Source organism: Acanthochromis polyacanthus, chromosome 11, assembly GCF_021347895.1.
Source record: "Acanthochromis polyacanthus isolate Apoly-LR-REF ecotype Palm Island chromosome 11, KAUST_Apoly_ChrSc, whole genome shotgun sequence".
NCBI lineage: Eukaryota > Metazoa > Chordata > Actinopteri > Pomacentridae > Acanthochromis > Acanthochromis polyacanthus.
In genome coordinates this window covers 38,530,776-38,548,012 of record NC_067123.1, presented here as the reverse complement: position 1 = coordinate 38,548,012, position 17,237 = coordinate 38,530,776, and the positions used below count along the sequence as shown (strand labels likewise).

The 17,237-nt window shown below is 39.6% G+C and overlaps 2 protein-coding genes across 4 annotated transcripts in view; one reads left to right on the top strand and one right to left on the bottom strand.

Moving 5' to 3' along the window:
- rps5 (ribosomal protein S5) overlaps positions 1–17,237 on the bottom strand; it is a 256,311-nt gene that overhangs the window by 143,475 nt on the left and 95,599 nt on the right. The window lies entirely within an intron of this gene.
- LOC110961995 (oxysterol-binding protein-related protein 10) overlaps positions 10,009–17,237 on the top strand; it is a 133,088-nt gene continuing 125,859 nt past the window's right edge. For 2 of the 3 annotated variants that reach the window (XM_051955777.1, XM_051955776.1), the window contains exon 1: positions 10,010–10,644. In XM_051955777.1, coding sequence (XP_051811737.1) covers positions 10,361–10,644 — 284 coding nt within the window. In that variant the 5' untranslated portion in view covers positions 10,010–10,360. Of the gene's footprint in view, positions 10,645–17,237 lie in introns of all 3 variants that reach the window. The other variant, XM_051955778.1, reaches the window with a different exon arrangement.

Here is a 17,237-nt window from a genome sequence, read left to right as displayed (position 1 = left end):
CAAGACTAGCAATTGAGACCATCAACTTATTAAGAAAATGTTTACTGGGGTAGCAGATTAGGTGAGATGTAGGTTCATCTTCTCATGGACTTCTATACAGTCAGGGTTCCTTTTGCAACCAGAGAAATCGCCACCTGTTGGCTGTTAGAAAAACTGCAGACTTAAAGCAGTTTGGCATTGGCTTCACTTTTCAGATGGTTAGACCACGTCTTATGAACAATCTAAGACCCTGCACTGCAAAAACTCTATATCTTACCAAGTCTATTTGTCTTATTTTTAGTCAAAATGTCTCATCCCCCTCAATTTAAGATAAATTCACTTAACAACTGTCATTTCTAGCTTGTTCAGTCAAACAATCTTGAAATTATCTTGTTTTGAGTTGAATTTTACAAGGAAACTCGAAACTGACCCGTCTTAAAGTTTGAAAACGTGAAAAAAAAAATATGTTCACAGTGAAACTTCTGATGTCCACATTTTCAACATTTCTGGAAACAAAATAACAAAAACATGAGACAAATGACAAAAGTAAGACAAAAAAACAACAAAAATGAGACACAAAATGACAAAAATCAGACAAATGACACAAAAAAGAGACACATTTTTGAACATTTTTTAGTGTAAATAAAGAAAAGTTTTTAAAAAAATGTTTCTTTAAGAACATTCACAAAAAATATATATATTTTTTTGCGAATGGTCTTAAAGAAAATATTTGAAGTTTTACTGATATATATGTAATCACCTTAGATATTTTTTAGGATTTTTTCGTAGATTTTTACTCAGTTTTTGAAAATATTTGCAAGAATTTTCTTGCCAAATTTGGGAGACTTTTTAAAAAAAAAAATTTTAGGAAATATTAGAATTTTTTTCCTGAAGGTTTTGCAAATTTTCAGAAATTTGAGGGCTTTTTTGCTGATTCTTTGGGATTTTTTTCAGACAAGGAAACAATATTTTTGGTGCTTGTAAATGAGGACAACAGGAGGGTTAATACATCTCAAATTAGGAGGTTACATGAAAGGAAAAATCTATTTCTGAGTGAGCTTTTTTTTTTTTTTTTTTTTAATAGCATATTTGACTTATTTTAAGACACCGAAGGTTGACAGTCCTGGTAAAATTTAGCTTAAAATAAGTTTTCCAGCTAATTTTAAGCTCTCATATCTTATTTCAAGAAATTTTACCAAGCCATTTTTCAGTTGTTCTATTTGCAGATTCTTGTCACTTATTTCAAGGTAAAAGTTCCTTGAAATAAGTTTTTTTCCTTGTTTTGAGAGGGGCTTTTTTTTCCAGTGTGACAGCATGAACCAGTCCATAGTGCAATCTGCAGACTCTCAGACTTTAAGGGCTAAATGTAGAATAAAACCCAAAGCGCTCCTTTGAAATGCTCTAAAACTTTCATGTTTGTAATTTGAAACATTAAGTCAGAGCTTTTATAACCCGTCTGACAACCAAAGAAGCTCGCTGCCATCCCCTTACAACAAGGCTGCCGTTCTTAGATCCTAAAAGGTTGACATTTAGGAGCTATTACTTTGTAAAGTAGCGGCTCTGGTGCTGAGGGCAGGCCGGTGGTGGAGGGCGGTGAGGGCCTGCCTCGGGCTGCCACGGCCTCCATAAATCTGAGCGGCTGACGCAGGGCCGTAATGGAGGAGATTGGTGCGATGTCAGTGTGCAGCCGGAGACGCACAACGAAGCGCCGCTCTGGGGAATGATTTCTTTCGTGTTTTACCGTGCTGAGGCGAGGAGACGTTTCTCTGCTGTGTCAGTGCTGTGTGGCTTCTGCAGCAGCTTGTTCTGCTTCAGCAGACTGATGGCGGTGGTTGTGTTTAACGAGTTATATCAGGGATGATGGAGGGAGGAAGAGAATGATGATGATGGTAAATGCAGTAGTAAGGTCTTTATTTTTACAAGTAGAAGTTATAAAACCAAATCAATTACAAGTACAAGCTCAAAATGTTGCTAAAGTAGAAGGTTCAGAATCGTGTTTGTCATATTAATCGAACATCTTCCTTGTCTGTGCAGTGAAAACAAAGCATCAGCAGTGTGAAGTAGTTAAAGTAGGATGAGAGAAACAGCAGTATTAAAATAAAGGTTCTTTCTGGTTCAGTCTGATCGATCTGTTTGATTAAACAAACATCTAGTAGGACTGTCCTGAAATGGATTCTTTTGATTAATGCTCATATTGCTAGTAGCTTTGTATTGGTGTTTATTCTGTTTGTTTTATTCCTCTAATAGTTTTACATTACTGCTATCTGCACCTTTAGCTCTCGTCTTTTTGCTGCAAGTGTGACTCATTGCAATTATTGAGGTTTTCTTTTTCATTTGGCTTAAAACCAAAATCTGCCCTCAGTTTTTGTTTTGTTTGGCTTAAATCCCCAACGATAATCTGAGTAGATATTTGTCCAGATGCAATCACTGGAATGTTAGAAATGAAGCGCCTTGAGATAAACATTACACTATTAAACCAAAGCAGAGGAAGGAAATAGTGACTGAAACACGACATTACTGTTGATTTTGTTCAGCTGGTTTTCATACAGGTGAATGAACGTGATTCTAGTAATGGGGTCACATCTATAGTTGAGAGACTTCTGAAGTCCATGGGATATATCTGCATACATTTTTATTAAAAGTAAAAAAAAATGTTTTTATGTTCATTATGGTCATGTCTTTACAAACTCCAGAATTATTTAGTATGGAAATGATCACTTATTAATAAAAATGACTGGATATCAGTAAAATGTCAACTGAATAACCGTCTGAATTTAACACCAACCACCTTGTAATGAGCTAAACAATAATAAAATGAGCTGATTCAGAAATAGGTTTGATTGTGTTCTTCTTGTTCAGTTAGGATAATTATGACGGATATTTGTTTTTTTGGCAATATATCACATTTTATATGGAAAATAACAAATTTAATCACTTTCCACTAAGTTCCCCATTACAAAAACTCCTCTCCAGGAAGTGTGTTAATTCCAGATCACATGACCTGCTCCACATGATGTCATTTCCTGCTGAAGAAAAGACTGGACAGACTCCAAGGCTTTCTGACTTATTTAATATAAAGTAGTCAACAGGTTTACTACAATATCTTTATAGATAACTTTTAATTTCAATTTTACTCAGTTGTAAAAATAATATTTAGAAGAATCTTTCTCTAAAATGCCATGTGATATTTGGTTATAGGCGGCCATGTTGGTTTTAGGCCTGAAAACAGCAAAAATGTCAACGATTTTACAGAAAGTCCTGCAATTATAGATCGCCCTAAATCAACTTTAAGTGTGGAAAGATGTGACTTAGCTTGGTTTTAGCAGTGTGGTGACGTAGGACTTCAGAAGCAGTGGAACCAATGAATGAGCAAACCAAGCATGCAGCTGCACAATATTTGAGGCAACTTTATTCGAATTATTCTCTCAGTGACGATTACAGCGTTCCATAGGAACATTTTTCACAGATTTCTGAGCAAACTCCAACAGCTGACGCATTACCAGCGCTACAATAATCCAAGTGGCTGCTGTTATTGTTAGTAAGATCACGAGGTTGGGAATAATGTGAAGAATCTCTGTGATAAATTCCTCTTCCTACTAGAGCTGGACCCGAATATCCCGAATATCCGAATATTTGTTCGCTACGGCGGTATCCGGATATTAATTTTGGTATCCGAATACCCCCCCCCCCCCATACCCCCCCACCCCCACCCGTTGGACGTTAACGGGCGGAAAGAATATGTCTTTCCTCCGCCTTCGGCCCATATCGGCTCATCTTATAGTGTGATCACATAAACATATACACATATGTCTATGTGATCACCCCTTCCTCCCCCCAAATGAAAATAGGAATATTCGGAGCTTGTCTCTTCCCTTCGCCTTCGGCCCACTTCGGCTCATCCTGCCGTGTTCGGCTCATTTCGGCTCCTCCATTCCTGTTTCTTACCACCACCCGAATGGCCGGGTTGCTGCAGACTCTGACGTCACGCTTCACTTCGTTGCATAAACACAAGACAAGATGCTGAAGACCTCCGCTGTTTGGGAATTCTTCAGTTTAACTGAAGACAAAACGAAGGCAAAATTTGGACCCGGGAGACCAGATGAACGGATCCGAATATTCGCCCCCCCCCCCGAATCGGACGTTACGGGGCAGAACAAATATTCGGATATTCGTCTTTAATAGGGCCCGAATATTCGGAGGCCAGAAACCACTGTTCGGGCCAGCCCTACTTCCTACAGTGTCCGAAGTGAAAGTTAATAAGAACGGTGTCTGAGTCGGGCTGCCGTGACCTCTGCTAATGAAATGGGGCTGACCCGGGCTTGACTCTCAGCACAAGCTTTTAACAAACCATTGACTCGCTGCAGCCCAGGGATCTTTTTCTCTCTCGCTCCTGTATTGATCTTTGCTTTGTGGCTGACAAGAAGCAGGAATCTATCCCTGCTCAGCTAAGAGTCCTGTGGAGATTCATCCTGGCGCGCCTTCGATTTCTCAGCGCTGCCTCGGCCTCTTCTTAATAGCTGGCAACGCTCCTCCGTCTGCTCTTCATTAACGTGTCCTTCTCATCCCGGCTGTCATGGTCGTGTTTGTGTGAGTGCATGTGTCCAGAGGTTGTGGAGTAAAAATATACACGTCTTTATCAAGCGATGCCAGGCAGATGATTTCTGAGCGTTCGTACCTTCGACAGCTTAAAAAAAAACAGATCAATTCCTGTTTTCTTGTAGGTTTTCTTTTCATCTCAAGGAGCAAAGAATCTGATATGTTGCCTGTATTTCTGGCCAACAAACCAAACCAAACAAATGTTGCTAATTCACTGCCTATATATTGTGAGTGTGTTTTTAAAGCCATTTTTGCAGCGACACTCACTGATGAATGTTCATGAAAGGCAACACAGACATTAATGGTTCCCACATGACGAATATTAACGACTTGGATGAGGCTGACATTTGTGATGTCGGCTGAAATGTCCGACCGGAGCCTCAGGAAATGTGGTCAAACAGCCACTTAATATTTAGGCTGCTTCACAATGTAAAACATGATCAACACGAAGTACCTCCATGAAATAATGCCGAGGTCTGACCTGTTTGAACAATGTTTTTATATTTCATCTTAAGCTGCTGCCCCGTGCGCTTCTCCCCCGCGGGATTTCCCCTAAATGAAATAACTTAATATTCTACCATTCAGACAGTTATTCCCTGTAATATTATTACGATTACAAAGGACTACATTTAAACTTAAGCATTGATCCGGGCAGCAGTGTTCTCCACGCCGTCTCTCTCTCTTTTGCAGCTGCAGCAGTGTTGCACTTCTTTCTAAAAACGTGTTCAAACTCACCATATGAGCGCGTTAAAAAATTCCAGTTCAAAAACGCAGCCTTTCGCTTCCCCGTTTCCATGGTGACTCGTCGAATCGGGGCTCCATTGATGCTGTCTTTTCAGAGTTGCGGTGCACGCACGTAACTCAGGCGTGAACTAACCGTGACGTCACCCGTTGGTTTCAACGCCGAGAAAATGAAGCCCGGATTTTGCTACTTCCTGGTCGCCGTTTTGGATTTTTTGGAGCCAGTGACGTAAAAAGCGTCATCAAACAGGCTGGACCGGAGAGCAACTAGGGGCAGGATTGGCTGAGGACTCTCTTATCCTGCCCACATTTTACCGCAGAGGCTTCTGTTGCTGTCTATCAAGTATAGCCACGCCCCCTGGCTCTGCCAACTTTAACGATTTATTTAAAATTCAGTATTGATTTATTTTAAGATCGGCCACCTGATCTCTCATTTTGACCATGAAAACTAACAGGAAAAAAATCCTGAGCTGTAGAACATCAGTCTATCACATTTTATTTTTTCCCAAAATGAATTGGGGTCTATGGAGAAGAAGCTTTTTGGAGCCAACCCTAGTGGACGGCGTGATATTGCAAGTTTTTCACACTTCCGGGTGGGCTTCAATTCTGGAGCCAGATGCTACGTCCACTATATATAGTCTATGGGTTAACTCTGAGTGAAACTACTCCGAGTTGATTAAACCAACTCAAATCAGCTGTTGTGAAACCGAAAACTCAGAGTTTCCTATCTCAGAGTAGATCAACTCAGAGTTGAGGATTAAACTCAGAGTTTCTTGAACCTGCTTCGTGAAACAGGTCCCTGGTTTTTAAGGAAACTATTTATCATGTTAATGAGATAGAGGGATCAAATATGATACAGATGGTTATATACGGTTTAGTTAGCTATTTTAATGACAATGCTAGCCTCCCAGCATGCAGATGTTCCGAATAAACATTTTCCCTGTCACTATTTTGCAGGGGAAGCATCGCTGCATCCTCGGCTTAGCACCGCTTTAGATGATAAAAACTGGTTTAAAGAATCACTAACAAGCCAAAGCATGTTTCCCCCCTCAGAGCAGAGTCATAAGGTGTGAGCAGAGCATTCTTCAGCTCCTACAGCTCACTGTGGAGATAGAGCTGACTATGTGGGACGAGCATTGTGAAGATGTTCACACGCTCATGTTGGCATTTAGCACAAAGCATCGAGTCCATCTGCGTAGCTGCTGTAGACACTATTGCATGTTGGTTTCTATCTTCTTGAATTCCAGCCTCCAAACTGGCAAAGATTGACGAACTATGAAAATACAAATGGCAGAGAAATGTTCTCTGAAGTTTGTCAGGACACTTAACCAAATTGTACATTTATTCCTTCTTTAAACCGGACTGATGCCCCTCTGAAAACAAGAAAAAAAACTTATTTCAAGCAACTTTTACCTTGAAATAAGTGAAAAAATGACCAATAGAACAAGTGAAAAACGGCTTGGTAAGACTTCTTGAAATAAGATATATTTAGAATATTGAGATCTTAAAATTAGCTGGGAAAATGTATTTTAAGCTTTATTTTACCAGGATTGTCAAGATTAGGTGTTTTAAGCCTCCAGTTGTCCTCATTTACGGCACCAAAAAATATTGTTCCCTTGTCTGAAAAAAAAAATCCAAAAATTCAGCAAAAAATTCCCAAAATTTAGAAGAATTTTCAAAATATTCAGGAAGAAAATTCCTTAAAAGTTTTATTTAAAAAAAATCCCAACATTTGACAAGAAATAAAATAAATAAATAAACTTAAAAAATAAAAAAATGAAAATTGTAAATATTTTCAAAAAATGAATAAAAATCTTCCAAAAAAATATATCTAAAGTGATTACATATATATATATCAGTAAAACTTCTAATATTTTCTTTAAGAACATTCAGAATAAATCTACCAAAATCCTTCTCTGGATTTTGGTTGATTTTTATGTGAATGTTCTTAAAGAAACTTTTTTTTTTTTTTTTTTAGCATTTTGAGGGTTTAAAACAAGATAATTTGGAGATTGTTTGACTTAACAAGCTATTTAAGATGCGTTGTCTTAAAATAAGTCCCTCCATTTGCTGAAATGTCTCTTGTTAAGTGAATTTATCTTAAATCAAGCGGGATGAGACATTTTGACTAAAAATAAGACAAACACACTTGATAAGATTTTGAGTTTTTACAGTGTGCTGCTCCCTCTCTTCAGTGGATCCACGGCCTGTAAAGCCTGTTTTGGGACTTCAGCACTAAAATAGTTTGAGCCCGACTGCCTGCAAATTCCTATTAAGTACAGTGCAAGAAGCACACAGTTAAAGGCGCCTTAATTTTATTTTGCACAGACGCACAGAAGCCAAATTACACTCCTCCCTGCCCCGGGCTTTCAGTACGTCGGCTTTGTTCAGGAAAAGGCGCCACGCAAGCACAGCATTACCTCCAATAATAAAGCTGATAGAAACAGATTTTGACACAAGTTCCTTCTAAAAGATTGGACCACTACATTAGAGAATAAGTTAATATTGTAATTATAGCTGCCCTGTGGACTTTACTTGGAAACGAATAAAGTGTCTGTCGGTCTTAAAACGTCTAAACCTGCATTTTTGTTAGCTTAGCAGTCTTCTTCTCTACTTTTATTCATGTTGGATCTTCTGTCTGCTCATCCATGTGCACAAAAACAAACCAAACAGGATCCACTCATGTAAAGAAAAGACTGCTCGGTGGCATTTCCAGCGATTAGAAACTCCACGGGGTGCCTTTATCCGATGCAAATTCTCAATTAATTTTAAAAAATAACTCTACCTGGAGCTTTAGGGGCCTGTGGAGATCTGAGCTCTACAAAACGTGTAGCGTGCTGCTCCCGATATCTTCAAATACAAAAAAGCTTTCATAGATTTGACGTCTAGAACGGGACACCTTTTCTCCACGCTGACATCTGACGGATAACTCCACTGAGAATTGTGTTTTAACTTTCAGAGGGAGGGGGGGGGGGGTAATTAAAAGATGTGAAATGATACAGATCTGAGGCGGCAGAAAGGCCTGTTTGTGCCGCTCTCTGAGGGACTTTCCTGTGATAAGACACGTGAAAAATAAAGCTTTCATCTGCAGTCAAAGAGCAACTTAAGGAAATGCGATTATGGAGAATCAAGCTGGAATTTTGCTAACAGTTCAAGCTCCTGATCAGGGCAGTAAAAAACACATCAGCCTCTTCAGTTTAGCTTTAGTGATCTATATATCCTGCTTGTTGGTCAAATCGGTGCCACAGATAACTCACAGCATCACCTAAACCCACATAAAGGGGAGAATTTTAAATAAGTTTAAAGATCAATTCAATTAAAGAGCAGTGAGGGGTTATGAAACATGCAAAATTACACAATCCACTTGCAGTTCAAACTAAAACATCTCCCCCAGCCTGTCAAATATGTCAAATCTAATGAAGTTAAAGTAAGCAATGAGAGGAGCCCGTAAATTCATGAAGGAACCGAACTTCAAATGGAGTTTTGCTGCTATTTCTTAATAGGATTTGTGTTTATCTGCGTGCATCATCCTTGTAATGTAGTCGTGTGTGTGTGTGTGTGTGTGTGTGTGTGTGTGTGTGTGTGTGTGAGCCTCAAACATGAGTCATCTGAGGGGTGTCGTTACTATTTTTTGGTGCAATGCAATCCTTTCTTTTGCATAAGTGACATCACCTTGTAGGAATCTGTGTTCACTTTGACATGGAAAGAGTCTTTCTTGTATTTTTCTACATATTGCACAGGTTATTCTATTCAAAATGTTGTTATTGGACAGATTATAGTACATATATAAGAGAATTATATTATAAACAGTCTTTTAAATGCGCAAAATATTAATAACGCAGAAGTTTGCGTACACTGACACTGCAAAAGACTAAAATATGACAATTTATTTCACGTTATAGTTTACTATTATCCTAAAAAAATCATGATTTCTTCTATAAAGCACACCTAAGGTAATTAATTTTCATTAAATTACGCACATTTTTACTCCTCTAACAGGATTTGTGTTTATCTCCATGCGGCATCCTTGTAATCTTGCTATAAATGTTCTGTTTTCATGCGGTTCTTGCTTTAAAATTATCATACAGTGTCTCGTATGTGTGTCAGCCTCAAACATGAGTCATCTGAGGGGTGCTGTTACTATTTTTGGTGCAATACAATCCTTTCTTTTGCATAACTGACATCACCTTATAGAAATCTGTCTTCACTTTGACATGAAAAGAGTCTTTTTTGTATTTTTTTTTACATATTGCACAGGTTATTCTGTTCAAAATGCTGATTTTGTATAGATTCTTGTACATGAAAAGAGAATTATATTGTAAATAGTGTCTAAATTTTTAATAATGCACATCTGCATGCATTGACATTGCAAAAGACTGAAATGTGAGTATTTATTTTATGTTACGGTTAGCTATTCCGCTAAAACATTCATGATTTCTTCCATAAAACACATCTGAGTTAGTGAATTTTCATTAAATTACGCACATTTTTACTCCTCTAAAAGGGTTCGTGTTTATCTCCATGCACCATCCTTGTAATCACAGCTATACCTGTTATGTTTCCATGCGGTTCTTGCTTTAAAATTATCGTACAGTGTCGTGTGAGTGTGTGTTTGTGTGTCAGCCTAAAACATGACTCATCTGAGGCTTTTCCTGTCTCTTTTTTTCTTCGTTCTACTATTTTTTGGTAGGATGATGTGTATGATAGGATCGCATTGTAATATCCGGGGGCAGGTCCACGGCGCAGAGTGGGCGTGTCCTTCCTAGCAGGAAAACGCTGGAGGAGACCCACATTGCCTCACACAGCCGCGCACTGCAGAGGAGCGAGCAGGAGGAATATGTCCGCGTCGTTACGCACCGAGGGACGCCGGCGCAGCGCAGTCAGTGCGTCCGCGCTGCCTCTGCTCTAGTCCCGCGCACTCACTCCGCCGTTTTCACCACTTATGATCTGCTGAGAGCTTCCCTGCCGCCTCTCCTGGTCCATCCCCGTCCCCTCCTCCCCTCTTCCTGCTCCTCCTCCTGCGCTCCGCCGTCCCGTCGCCAGGATGGACAAGACGCTCTGCAGTCCGCATCCCGGGACCAACAAAACCAACTCCCCGTCCTCGGAGCACCGCGGCGGCTCGTCGTCGAGGAAACCCAGCGGCCGGAGCGGCTCCCACAGCCCGGGCTCCGGCTCCCTGGGCGGAGGAGGAGCTGGAGGCGGCCGGGGCAGCGCGCTGCTGGGGAACAGCATGAATCTGCAGCAGCAGCAGCAGCAGCAGCAGCGCAGGAGGCAGCTGGAAGGAGTCCTGAGCAAATACACCAACCTGATCCAGGGCTGGCAGAACAGGTAGGAGCTGGAGGGTCGGTTCGCTCCGGGTTCAGGTGTCAGCGCGGGCTGCGTGTTGTTATTTGCCCCGTCCACGTTGCACTTTTACCACCACGTCACTGTGAGGGGGGAGGAGGAGGAAGGAGGAGGTGAGGGGGTTCAAAGCTCACAAGGCCTGATAATGATCCACTGTATTCACTGATTAATTCAAAACAGGCGACTGAAATTACAGAAAAAAGCACAATTCCATCCTGAATCTGCGTCTGTCTCAGTCCTTACTGAGGCAGCAGGCAGTGATCAGGAGCTGGAACAGCAACTATACCAGTCATTTCTGAAGAAAAAAATGCTAAAAATCAGTATATTTGTTGATTTTCTTGGTCCTAAAAGTGCTAAAGTGAATGTGTTTGGATTGGTTGGAACATTACGGTGTCGCCAGAAGTTCTGAAGGGTCATTTTTACTCATTTTGGTGCTGATTCTAATAATTCTAATTAAAAATAACTGTATTTATCCACCTTTTTAAAAGCAGAGTTTACAAAAACTAAAGAAGAACAACAACAGGTCAGTCCAAACACGATAAAAAAATATGAGTACAACACCAGATAAGATAATAAAGTGCCACATCTAGGTGAGGGAAACAGTTAGTGGAATAAAAGAAAAATAGAGAATAAAACCATCAACACAAGACTGAAAATGATAATAGTAAGTAGTAAATAAGTAAAATAAATGCATATAAGGGTAAAACAGAATAAAATTAAATGAAATAAAGTGAAACAGCAACAAATAAACAATTAGACTTTAAAAATAAACAATAAAAATATAAAAAAAAATAGAAATAGACACGCAAAATCAGTCCTATAAAATTGATTTTAAGAAGTGATTTAGTCAGAAAAAAACAATAATTAACTGGTGACTGCTAAAATAATGAAAAATATAGTTGCAGATTAATATTTTTTTGTTTTTGTGGTCATTTTGCAATTTTTTTGTAGTTATTTTGTGTCTTTTTGTGGTTGTTTTGTGCTAATTTTGTTTCTTTTTTGGCCATTTTCAGTTCGTCTTGTGAGCATTTTAGATCTTTTTGCGGTCAGTTTGTGCGTTTTTGTGGCTGTTTTCAGTCTGTTTGTGGTAATTTTAGGAGTGTTGTGGTCATTTTGTGCCCCTTTATAGCTGTTTTCGGTCCATTTGTGGTAAATTTAGGTGTTTTTGTGGTCACTTTGCTGCTTCTTGTGGTGATTTTGTGTGTCTCTCTTGTCATTGTGTATCTTTGTATGAAAATTACGTGTCTCATTGAGTCATTTTGTGTTTTTCTGTAGTCAGTTTGTGTCTTTTTGAGCCCTGTTTGGTCAGTTTGTGTCTCTCTGTGGTCATTTTTGGTCATTATCAGTCGTTTTGCGGTCGTTTTGTCTCTTTTTATGATAATTTTGTGGCTCATTGAGTCATTTTCTGCCCCACATGATGTCATTTCCTCCTGAAGAAAAGACTGGCCAGACTCCAAGGCTTTCTGACTTATTTAATATAAAGCAGTCAACAGGTCTACTACAATATCTTTAGAAATAACTTTCAATTTCAATTTTACTCAGTTGTATATATAATATTTAGAAGAATCTTTGTGTAGAAATATCATGTGATGTTTGGTTATAGGCGGCCATGTTGGTTTTAGGCCTGAAAACAACAAAAATGTCAACTATGACACAAAAAGTCCCACTATTACTTATTGACCCAGAACATATATGTCTTGTTGACATTTCCAAACGGTGTATAAACTTCAGTTCACCTCTTCTCTAAATCTATCGATATCATCCCCTCGTCCTGCTGCAGCCGCTCTCATAATGAAGCCCACAGTGTCTCAGCAACAACCGTGGAGATCACAGCGGTGCGTTATTGTGCCTCATGCAGCATTTATGGGTGCACTTCCTGCCTCGTCCGTTCTGCTCGACTCAAACGACCACTGAGAGAGTTTTCATGAGCGGGTTTTTAATTTCAGATTGCTGCTGTGGATCTCGCTTGTTGTGAGCCACATGTGATGGAACATCTGGTTTCTGCTCCTTCCTGAGGAGCAGAAAGCCTTTTCTTGTGAGTTTCCTTGTGCAACATGAATTATGTAACGTTTTTGTCCCGCAGCTTTAGTGTGATTTTTGCAATGAAATGAGTTTCTTTGGAGAATGAACGAGCCGGTCGGAGCGTCCCGTTGTGGTTCTAACGGCGCTGCAGAGGAGGAGGATGCTGGTTGTGTGATTCGGGCTGGAGGCCGGCGTATATGGAGGGGAGGAGTAAAGAACGGCTGCTCCACTGTTAAACTGACGGCTGGATGATGCACTGAGCTGCATCCTGATGCTCACTCACAGGAATATAAAAAAGACTCGCACGCTCACTTCCAAGACATGAAAGTGATGAAAAGAGGCCCGATGTTCTCGTGGGATTTGTTGGACGTACAGTCGCCTGAAGCCGCATTAATATATGTGTGTATTTTTTTTAATTTAGCCTTTATTTAACCAGGTCGGTGCCATTGAGATACGACCTCTTTTTCCAACAGAAGTCTGGTCAAGACAGCTGTCAAAATACAGACAACACCAACTCACACCACTAAATAAATAAAATGCTTGTTAGATTAAAGCACAGGATTAATGATTGACATGTGTGATAAGTAGCTGCTGCAAAATCTTTCATGTTTTTTTTTTAGTTCTTTTAACCCTCCTGTTGTCCTCGTTTACGGACACCAACAAATATTGTTTCCATGTCTGAAAAAATTCAGCAAAAAAATTCCCCAAATTTCAGAAAATTTGCAGAACCTTCAGGAAGAAAATTCCAATAATTCCTTAAAAGTTTCCCTTAAAAAGTTCATTTAAAAAAAATCCCCCAAATTTGGCATAAAATTCTTGTAAATATTTAAAAAAAATAGAAAAAAATTCCCAAAAAATCCTAAAAATATCTAAAGTAATTCCATATATATCAGTAAAACTTCTAATATTTTCTTTAAAAACATTCATAAAAAATTACCAAAATCCAGTGGAATTCTCTGGATTTTGGTTGATTTTTTTTGTGAATGTTCTTAAAGAAACATTTTTTAACATTTATTTTTTTCCACCAAAAATGTTCAGAGATTTCCCACAAATGTTGAAAATGTGGACATCAGAAGTTTCACTGTGAAAATATATTTTTTTTCCCACATTTTTAAACTTTAAAACTGGTCAATTTTGACATGCAGGACGACACGAGGGTTAAAGTCAGTGTGTTCTGCAGTGAGAATCAATCTTTCACATATTTTATAAGTGCAAATCATTGGAAAGAAAACAGTAATTGCTGCGAGTTTGACAAATGTAGTCACATAAATAATGTGGAGGTAGACTGCTTTGTAGTTTAAGCAGATGTGACGCCGTGTCGTGTGCAGGTTTGTGCTGTTAGAAAGCTGAGCTGACATCCTGAGAGGGATTAACAGGTTGATTTGTGATGCTACCTGTCCCGTTTGGAGCTTTAAAGCACAGATTCCTGTCAGTTCGTTGACCTGAGGCTGTGTGGACACAGATAGTGAGCAGCGGCTAAAACATCCCGGAACTGTAGCTTGAAACAGAGAAGCCTTTTAGTTTGCAGTCAGATCAGATCTGGCGAGTTCTCAAGCACAGATTTACCACAAAACCAGCCTGCTGACGCTGTTTTAAATCACTTTTACCCCGTAGTCTGATGTTAAGGCCAGTGACGTGGGAAAATGTATCATTTGGCATCATTTGAGTAAAAATACATGCTCGTTTAAAAATGTTTTTGAAACCTTTGTTACTAATTTGGAAACATTGGAACCCGTTTTTGAATTATATCAGTATGGAGAGTGCACAAACCGTACACAAAGACCTCTATGGACTCATCTGGTCAGACATTCCTAGAAAGAGCCACACTTGAGTTTTGGTACCAAACAAACATCATATAATAATGCCGTAGTGTTTGGATTTCTGCTTATGTATCGCTTCAACTGTCAGTTTGAGACTGTAGTGCTGCTCTATGTTGTTTTTTTCCTTTCTTGTGTTGTTCCGTACTTCATATTAATCTTCTGTGAATTTATTTTTACTTATTATTTTTTTTCTGTTTACAATGCTTTTCTTCAAATTGAAGAAGTAATAAAGATATCTTCAAAAAAAAGCTGCTAAAGAAACACGACCAAGAGCCCGTAGCGTTGAACTCGCTTCAAAACAGTGAGTATCTCTGTGACGCCCTGGAACTAATCCAATCCACAGAGGCCCAAATGATCTACTGCCAACATCCCAGTGCCAGAGACCAGTAGAGGTCCTGTATCTGTGCCCTGACAGCTCAGAGCTGTTCTGGCACCACAAGGTGGACCTACACAGGATTAGACCGGTGGTTGTGATGTTCTGGCCGACTGGTGTGTATTACAAAGCAAAGATGAAACACTTAAATGGTCCACAGATTGTTCTTTTGAATCCATTACAAGACAAGAAAAGCCCTCAGAGAGCTCATCTTGGATGAGATGTGGAATGTCTTCAAGAACCTACAAGAGAAGTCCAGTGAACTTCTCTTGTAGGTTCTTGAAGGCGTTCTTGTGGTCTTGTGTCACGTCTGACCTTCCCTAAAAATTTCATCCAGATCCGTTAGTCTGTTTTTGAGTAATGTTGCTGATAGACAGACAGACGGAAGGATTCATGTACGCCGATCATCACCTAACTCCACGTTGTTCCTTGACGGAGTTAAAAACAGAAGAGTCCAGACAACACCTCCTTCCTCTGGCCGTGTTCGGTGTTTACTACCACTCACAGTCAATATGCGTAAGCGCCTCCAGGTCTTAAATTTAGAGACGCATGAAGGAGACGAGGCCGTGCCCTGGTGGAAGACGTGTCAGAGTAATTACGGCTGTCAGCAGCGTCCCGGTCTTCATTACGTGGAGCAGCATGGAGCGTGTGATTGGCAGGTTGTGTGTCGTGGTGGGCAGCAGACCAGAGTGGAGCTAATTCTGCCACTGTGTGGGCGGCCATGTGTCAGTGTGAAGTGCTGCTGCGTTGTGTAGGTGCTGTGCGTGTTTGTGTGCAGAAAATGTGCTGGGTGGACATTTTTCTTTTACATATGCAGCGTGTTCTGTGAAGAGCCTCACCTCGGACTGGGCTTCCAAATGTATACGATGAAAGCTTTCATATGAGCAGATACGGATAGTTGTGGGTCATTTCTGATGAAGGCCAGCAGATAGAAGGTTAATTTTGATTTCAACCACCTTCATTTCAGTGGAACTACTTTATTTATCAAAGCTTAGGTAATCATTTTAACGTTAAAACAACAATGCAATGGTAAAAAAACGCACAAATTATGAAAAATACGCTACGGACAACGGTATTTTGATACACATTAAATAAAGTAGAATGAACTATGAGGTAAACTGACCTCAGTTACATCATCAGTAAGGTACAGCAAATAAACAAACTACAGGGGGTCCTCGACTTACATCAGAGATCGGTTCCTACGGTGAGTCGATTTCTGTCATAAGTTGGAAGTCTGGTCAAAATGTAAAGAAAGCCTTTACATGCATCACGATATCGATCAGTTTACTTGTCGAACTACAGTAATATTTAGTAATATTTAGTTTTTATATTATAATATTTAGCTCTTGTATTTATAATATTTAGCTTAATACTTAGCTCCTGTATTTTCAATTTTTTAACACCCCCACATGTTGTAATACGGAAGCCAAGCAACGACATTTCGTTGCCAAAATTTCACAGCTGTGTTTTTTGTGCAATGACAATAAAGAAAGTCTAACGAAAACAGTGATTAGCTCACACTGAAACATGACTCGGTAGGAAAATACTGGTGAAAATGTAAACTGTCAGTCTGATTTATGCTAGGGAGCCATAATGAGGTTAGCGAATGTAGCATAATCCAATGTGACGGCAAATGTAAACAACGGCGTCTTATGGCGCCACATGACGACTGTACATGCAGTATTCATCCGCTCCGCTCGCCAACTAGTTCCACTGAATCAGTTCCGACATAACGATGAAACGGCGTACGTCAAACTGAGGACGGGCCTGTCATCACTTCCGTTTTGTGGATGTTTATTTCTTCTGTTTTCTACACTACATTCCATGTTTTCTTGTTGTGTGAATGAACTGCCCTCAAAAGTTTCCGATCTGTTAACATTTCCTTGATATTTTCAGAGCAGTTTTTTTAAAAGTTCTTTTTGAGAAAGTGGTGGAAGTGACACCAGTTCGTATTCCGCATGAACTACACAAACCCATGACTGGATTTAACACAATTAGGACGACGCTCATTGGACGCATCTTGGAAGTTTGACTATTATTTTGTAGCGGATAGATCAACGTTTTGAAAGAAGCATCAAGGTTGCACATTTTCTATGCAGAACTTTCAAAGCAAAATCTTTGAAAGGAAAAATAGGACCTTTAACCTTGAACTGAAGTGAGAGGTTTGTATCCAGGCAACCACATGCACGGTTAATTTCGTGAGTTTAACCAAATCTGTGGGGAAAATTGTAATTCAGGCACCGATTCTACCAAACAGAAGACTTTCTCATGGTAGCAACTACTGATAAACTCCCTAAAAAGACGCCCACAGCTTTGAAAATGCACCCAAAGCTGTAGTAAACTGGATGCTGTATTCGTTAACC